At 43.0% G+C, this 7,865-nt stretch overlaps 1 protein-coding gene across 1 annotated transcript; it reads left to right on the forward strand.

Annotated features, from left to right (window-relative positions):
• Positions 1-1,659: 1,659 nt before the first annotated feature.
• Positions 1,660-1,857, forward strand: LOC116904889 (cytochrome c oxidase subunit 7C, mitochondrial-like). The gene has a single exon (XM_032907490.1). The coding sequence runs from the start codon at positions 1,660-1,662 to the stop codon at positions 1,855-1,857; it is 198 nt and encodes a 65-aa protein (XP_032763381.1).
• The last annotated feature ends 6,008 nt before the right edge of the window (positions 1,858-7,865 follow it).

Raw genomic sequence — 7,865 nt, forward strand, 5'->3', positions numbered from 1 at the left:
GCCACTTTTCCTTCCATTCTATGTCAGCCATTCATACCCATGACATCATATAGGAGTCAGCCATTACATAGAGGAGTGTTAGCTAGAAAGCAAGAATACACATGGGCCTCCTCTGACCACCCTCCCAAACCCTTCTAGTTTTCTTCCTCCATTCCATCCCTTCACAGAGCACATTTCGGGATCCCTTGAAAACCTGTTTCTCCGCCCCTTTATTTCCCTGATCATCAGCTGACCCTTCCTGACGTCAGTTACCCTTTCTTTACACTTGTGTGGATACATGAAGATCCCGCTTCCAGCCCCTTCTCTGCAGCCACACTGGCAATGTGGAATGTCAGTATAGAAACCAGAAAACGTATAGGTTCCTATCATTCCACATCAATGGTCTCGTTCTCCATCCAGATGTATAATACTGTTTGAATTCCCCATACTTCCTGGACAACCACATGCCTCTCCAGCCTCACCCTCTCCTACATCCCCCACCTCACAAACTTGCCCTGACTAGGAGCTGATGTCAATCATGACATCATCACGAATCAGGACTACCAGAAAGAAAAATCTACCTAGAATGGCTTGCCGAACCACCTGTAAGTTCTGCTCCAACTCTATCCTTATGACCTCCTTGGGACCCATGGGAAGAGGCAAGAATTGTCCTGTCCAAACCACATCTTCCAGTCTTATGGTTCCTACTAGAGTCAATGAAAACTTCTGTCTTGTTAAATAATCTGGGATGTACGTACCACTGTCATCTTCATGGAATTCTGCAAGGGTCAAAATATCCAACTATAAATGAATTCAACAGACAAGTCTCAAAAGTGTGAATGTCTAATGCATATGCAAAGAAATGTCTGCCACTCTTGACCATTAGAAAAATGAAAAACTACACTAAGATTCTACCTTGTCCCAGTCAGAATGGCTATCATCAATAAAACAAATGCCACACATCTGTAATCCCAGCACTTGGGAAGCTGAGGCAGGAGGATGGCTGTGATGATGCTCAGGCTGCATAGCAAGACCTTGTTTCAAAGGTCTCAAAGAAACAACAGCAAAGTGGTGGTAAATGTGGGTAAGGGTATGGGAAAGGAGCACCTTTATACACCACTGGTAAGAATGCCACTGTGGGAAATCAATGTGAACACATCACAGAGATACCTATACATCCACGTTTATTGCAACACGATTCGTGGTAGATAGCCATCAACTAATAAAGAAATAGAGGATGCATACACACACACACACACACACACACACACACACACACATATATATATATATATATATATATATATATATATATATATATATATATATAGAGAGAGAGAGAGAGAGAGAGAGAGAGAGATGTGGTTCATTTAGCCATAAAGAAGAGTTACGTTATCTTTGGAAAAATGCATGAAACTAAAGATCATCATGAGAGCAGGATATATCCATATACACGTATGAATACATAAGTACACACATCATATATATATATATCGTGTATCATATATATCTCGTGTATCATATACATATATATATATGAGTGTGTAAGAAAGAGACGTGAAAATAGAAGAGGGACTTCTCGTTCAAGATAGCAAGGTTGTGAAGAAAGTAGAGTGAGGTGATACAGACATTTCTTCTGCCTTCCGTCTCAGCGACTCTTGGAGAACTTCCAGCAGTGGCATGTTGGGCCAAAGTATCCAGAGGTCCACCACCTCCATGGTCCATCGCAGCCACTATGAGGAGGGTCCTGGAAATGGAAAGAATTTGCCATTTTCAGTGGAAAACAAGTGGCGGTTTCTGGCTATGATGATCGTGTACTTTGGATTTGGATTTGCTGCTCCTTTCTTTATAGTAAGGCACCAACTACTTAAAAAGTAAGGATATTTAATTCATCCCATTAGCAGAATGAAGAAAGTTTAAGAGATATGATCTGCCAATTGGATTAAACTCTTAAACTCTTATGCTGGAAAAAGTTGTATATAAATTAATGATATAAATTTAAAAAAAAGAGGGAGTGTCTGGAGAAGGATATGGACTAATTGAGAGTGTAATGAGAGAGTAAATACGAACAAAGTATATAGTATGCATATGTGAAGATGTCACTATAGAACCCATTGTTTGTACACTCATTTGCAAACAAAACCCGTCCAGTGTCCTCTCTGCCCTTGGTTTTTATATAACCATGTTCTTTGTTTCTTCTTTCTCTGTGGTGACCCCTTTCTGGGTGTCCTCCTCCCTACAGTGTTAAGATGATGATTTTTTTCACCCCACCTTCTATCTGGGCATCACTCACCCTTCCAGAGACTCCTTGGAAGTGTTTGTGCTCAGGATCCTGTGTGTGTACTTACAGAGCTTCTATGCACCAGACAGAAGCAGAGCCTTCCTGTCTGGTTGGCATCCTTGCATGGTCCCTTCAGGCCACCCAGCTGCTCTTTCTCATGGATACTCCCTCTGTTCTCCAAAGTCCTTGAGAATGAAGACATGGCTTCATCTCAGGAAGTCAGCACCCTGCTTGGTGCAAGGGGCTCACACAGGCTCTCTGTGCCACACGCATGAGTGACTAATTCTTTGAAGCACATGCTATCATCCTATTATAAACACCCAAGGTACAGAACACTAAGTAACAAAAGCAGCCATGCCATTAATAGGAAGGGCCCATACCTAAGTCTATGTCTTCTTGAATTTGGGATTTAAACATTTAACATCTTGTCCTTCATCAAGCTATTGGATAGGATAATTTCACATGCCAGTATGAAGTGATATACATGTTTATGGAAAAGTTAAGAACTAAACATGTAAGAAACAAGCACTGTGAATCAAATGAGAAACAAATTGTTCACTGTTGAGTCTCAAGCTCTAAAAATCTATTTCGTTCCTCTGTCATAACTCCTGCTAGACAGGGCCCAAGGACCTCCATATCATTATGATGGAGTTTTGAATCACTGCTACCTGGGACTAGCTTAGATCTCCTCAGCTACACTCTTTTCTATTCTTTCTTTCTTTCTTTCTTTCTTTCTTTCTTTCTTTCTTTCTTTCTCTCTAACTGGCTCTATGCTCTATGGCTAATGGCTCTATGTACCCAAGACCTCACATTGTCAAATGTGCTCCATCTCTGACAGAAGGCAGAGCACTGTCATATACATACACAGACACGCAGACTTCTGTGCACACACAGTTCAAATGCACGAACATAGGTACATAAACCTCACGCACAATGTGTGGGACTTTAGGCCATCTCGGTGGAGTTCAAGGTTGTCGTGGTTCAATACAGTGTAAGAGCCCAGGACGAGGTGGGGCAGGGACTTGGTTGCTAAAATACCTGCTGTGTATGCATGAGGACCTGAGTTTGGATCCCCGAGACTTATGTAAAATTCCTGATATGGTGACACACACTTATAAACCCATGGATACAGGACAGAAACAACTGGAACTCATTGGTCAGTCAAGTTGAGTCAATGAGACCCTGGTTCAGTTGAAAAACCTGGTGTCAAAATAGAAGGATATGAGTAATTGAAGAAGAAGGGAGCTGGCATTGGTCCCTGACCTTCATATGCCTATACATATATATATAGCACATATGAACAGAGAAAGACAGAGAGAGAGAGAGAGAGAGAGAGAGAGAGAGAGAGAGAGAGAACGATGGATAGGACGTTAGAGATGCAGCAGCTTGGCAGCATCTTCTACATCCCTGGTCCTGTGGGAAAAGAAGTGTTCAGCAGGCTGGACACATGCCTCGGGGGCATGTCTCAGTGGCAGAAAGAGATGAAATTTATTGACATTTAATGGCAGCCGCAGGCATGAGAGTGCTGAAGTTCCCCCAGGAGAACAGATGAGTAAAAAATGAAAAATCCTAAGACAGAATCCAGGGACCGTGGATCTCAGGAGCAGGGTGACGGAGGCCCAGGGCATGGGTTGAGGAAGGGTCAGAAAATGAGGAAGCCAACCACAGCAAATGATATTCGACAATCATCCAAAAGATAACAATGGTTGTCAGTGTCAAGTACAATAGAAGGCCCTGAAAATAGCAACGTCAGTACAGCTGCAGCAGAAATCACAATGAGAAGGGAGTGAGGAAGAAAAAGAAAAGTATTTGCTGAATGCTCATTTAAAGTTTCCACACTTGTATGCACTCATTCCTAAAACAGCACTGTGTTAATATCTTCTCTATAAGAGAAGAATCTAAAAAGCAATCCACTGGACTTGGACCCAAGAACATCAATGGTGACCTTAACAACTGAAATTCACTAAGGGAAAATGACTCAGAGATCTACTGGAATGAGTTATCACAATTTGGAAGTGAAAGTCCTCCCTTGAGAATCCTGCGTTCTGTAGACACTTGGTCCCCAGCTGCTTCATATTGAGAGCTTGACTCCTAAGGGCTCCGATGTTATCTGTGAATCAACCCGCCAACAGATCACAATGTTGGCATCATCGAGAACTTTTCAATACAAAATCGGATGGAGGAAGTAGGTCATGCGGGGTGTAGTATCTTATCTCAGCTCCCTTCCCCCGTCTTTCTGTTTCCAGGCTGCTGTGAAGTGAGCAGCTTTGCTCCGCTGAGCACTCTTTCACCGTGATATACAGGTGCCAAAGCCACGAAGCCAGAGGGTGACGGATAGACATTTCTGAAGCCAGGAACAGAAATAAGTATTCTTCCCTTGAGTCACTTCTCTTGAGTATTCTCACACTGCAGCAACAAAAGCTGGCTAGTGTGTAAGAGAGAAGTAAGTATCTGATAAGAAAGCCCGAGCTCAACTCCAAGGCTTAAAATCCCACCAATCCCTGAACTGGCCCCTAGCTTGAAATCCCACCAGTTGGCACCCTGGGAAACTCTGCAACCCCACTCCACCCCACCCGGAAACCCTACATAAGCCTCCCTCTCATTCAGTTCTCTGCTGCTTCTCCCTTGAACAGAGTTAACCAGCCTCCTGTGTTTTTCCCCAATAAATCTCTTACGTGAGGTTGGTTGTGTGGTATGACTTTGTGGTATTCTTTGGCTCCTGGTGGCCAGAGTGCCTCTCCTTTCTGAGCTGCAACCTTGGCACTAGGAAAGCCTATCCTCTCAGAGCTGTACCTCTTACAGTAAGAGCGGAAAAAAAAATATTATTTCAAGACATTTGAATGGGAATAAAAGAAGGGAGATTCTAGAGAGATTAGAAGATCTGAGACTGTCACAGGGGGTTGCGTTTCTGTGAGAAAGTCTTAAACTTGGCTGGAGTGGACTCTAATTTTGTTACTTTAGATGCCCATGTGTTGGGGACAGAAACAATCCTGGGATTCAGTTGGATAGGGGAAATGCCTGAGGTGGGAACACACTGACACACCGTGCAGAGGAGATGAGATGGCTTTAGATTAAATGCTTGAGTGAAGTCTGGCATGTACCCTAGTACTCAGTGACCACAAACCAACAGTTCAGTAAGGGGGAAAAAAGAGGAAGTTAGAAGACTGACTTCCTTTCTGATCCTTTGAGTTTATGTGAGGCCATTTCAAAGAAATCTAAATTGAACTTTTCTTGAAATGGAGACCACAGCCAGGAAATTCCTAGAAAGTCAAATTTTGAGTGACTATAGGAGTCTGAATTTGGGGGGGAGGGTTGGGTCATCAGTGCAGTCCTACACAAAATCCAGTCAAGAGTCACTAACTCATGCTTAGACACACTGCCTCTGTCTGGCTTATGCCAAAGTACTATTTGAGTGTCTACTATGACATTAGCCATGACATGAAACACTGAGGTCACATGTGTGACAAAACTTTTCCTAAGGAGACACAACACCCGTGTTATACAAGAGCATTGTGTATGTCAATTTTGCCATACATTGACATACAATGTCTGAGTTCTGAATACCTGGCGCTTCAGAGATGGGAGTAGACTGCTTGCTTTCCCCCACTGAGTCCTGCCTTACCTCTTATACCTAAGACGCGGTCTTTTGCCAATATGCCTACTGGCCCATCTTTGCTTTTGGATGCTTTTGCGGATAGATACTGTGTTCTTCACATTTCTCTCCTGCATAGTCCCTGGATGTAAGAGACAGATTCACAGGGAAAAACTGCACTTGTTCCTTCAATTGCATAGCCCTTAAAGGGGAATTTGTAGCATTATAACTTCCATTCCGATTCATTGTAACTAAAATAAATAGACAATGTGCATGCCAAAAAAAACCAAACCAAAACAAAAAACAGCAACAAAACAAAGAAAATATTCATGTACACTGAGATTTTCTAACTTTGGGTCTAGAATTCTCAGTGGCATCTGTGGTTCTGATCTTTTCTAGACCTTCCCATTCTCCGCTAAGCTGCCTGGCATATGGTATCTAATAGCACTCTTGTGGGGTCCACAAGAACAGGAAGGAAAGTGAGGTAGAGCCCCCCAGGGCTCTAAAGTGCTTTGTCACTCCAGCCGACAGCTGAAGGGTGTTGGGCTATTTAAATGGTTGTGAACTTCATGACTCAAGTTCCAAACCAATTTTTGGAAACTTTAGAAAATACATTTGAAAAGCTATTTAAATGGAAACTTTTTTTTCCTGTCAAGTTCCACCATAGCACACATTTTTACAGCCCTTATAATTCCTTGAAAACCCTCAATGTATAATAGAAGTGCTGACAGGTGCTGGACCATAGCAGCGAGTCTAACAGCTCAGCTGTGTTTATTTTTCATTACACTTGACTCTAATTGGTGCCAGTTTAACTGTACCGCATACCAACCAGAACCTTTTAACTCAAACATCAGCCTGGGGAAATTGGCCTTTTTCCCCCTGTCCTGGCTTTTGATATCAGCAACTTCCCATATTTCATTCTCATCAAACTATCTTTATGCTTGTTCAGCAGCAGATTGACTTCTTTCGAAAGCAAGATTCAAAAGAAAACAGAGCTATACCTTAATCCAGGCTCCTCTGACAATAGTCTTTGGAGAGCCCTGGACCTCTGGGAACCTCACTTCTTCACCTGCAAGAGTTAGAAGCCATAATTCCTGCTTGGCCTGTCCATTACAGGAGTCGGTATGAGGCAGAGAAGACTGAGCTTCATATTATAAGACTCGGGCAGTAAGTAAAATGCACAAGGCCAATGAAACAAAAGCCCAGGAAGATCTTGGAAATTACAAGACATACACAACCTCTCCCCAAGGTTATATACGCAGTTCACAATTTCTAGGGAAGAGAGAGGCTCTGAGTTCTGAGCTCTCTGCAACCTGTGCATGGAAGCCCAGGGAGGGATTCAAGCTTTTCTGAGTCATCACTCATAAAGGAGCTCAGAACCCAATGGTGACTTGATATCATTTTTCATATATTACATACTTCTAATATTAAGATGGCGATGCCATGAAAAAAGAGCGTCCTATCTAAGTACTGGCTCTGGTATTCTCTACAGTGATAATAATCGTGGTAATAGTAGCAGAACCATCTCATTGACAATCCTATGGGAAGCAAGCTGTTTGCCTTTTAAAAGATTGAGTCTGTGGCAAGGTACAGATGGGAGCTACCAAGTCACTGAGGCCTTTCCAGCGGCTCGGCGATGTGACTCGGCCTGGGAATTCTTCAAATGACTCTCAAGTGGCCTCCTTAGAGATGCTGACAGGTCCAATCAGAGTCTCTTCTCCTAAGATGAAAGACACGGCAGAGGTGTCTGAGAAATGACAAAGGTGTTCTGGGTAATCACAGGGAATGTCCCTTCGACGGGAACAACATGAAGCTCAGGTTCCTGGTTCACTGAGGTATGTGTCCTCAGAGAAGCCAGAGGTCACCAAAAGAGTGTGTGCTTCTCTGCATAAAACCTCATGTTGAAAGCTTCTTAGCTGCAGCAAAGGTCCCCTTGCTCCGTGAACCCCAAAGTATTCCTACTCTATATCCTTACCTGGATTAAGGTTAGGGAGGAATGTGGTGAATCTTCTC

The sequence above is a fragment of the Rattus rattus genome, chromosome 7 (assembly GCF_011064425.1).
Source record: "Rattus rattus isolate New Zealand chromosome 7, Rrattus_CSIRO_v1, whole genome shotgun sequence".
NCBI classification, from domain to species: Eukaryota; Metazoa; Chordata; class Mammalia; order Rodentia; family Muridae; genus Rattus; species Rattus rattus.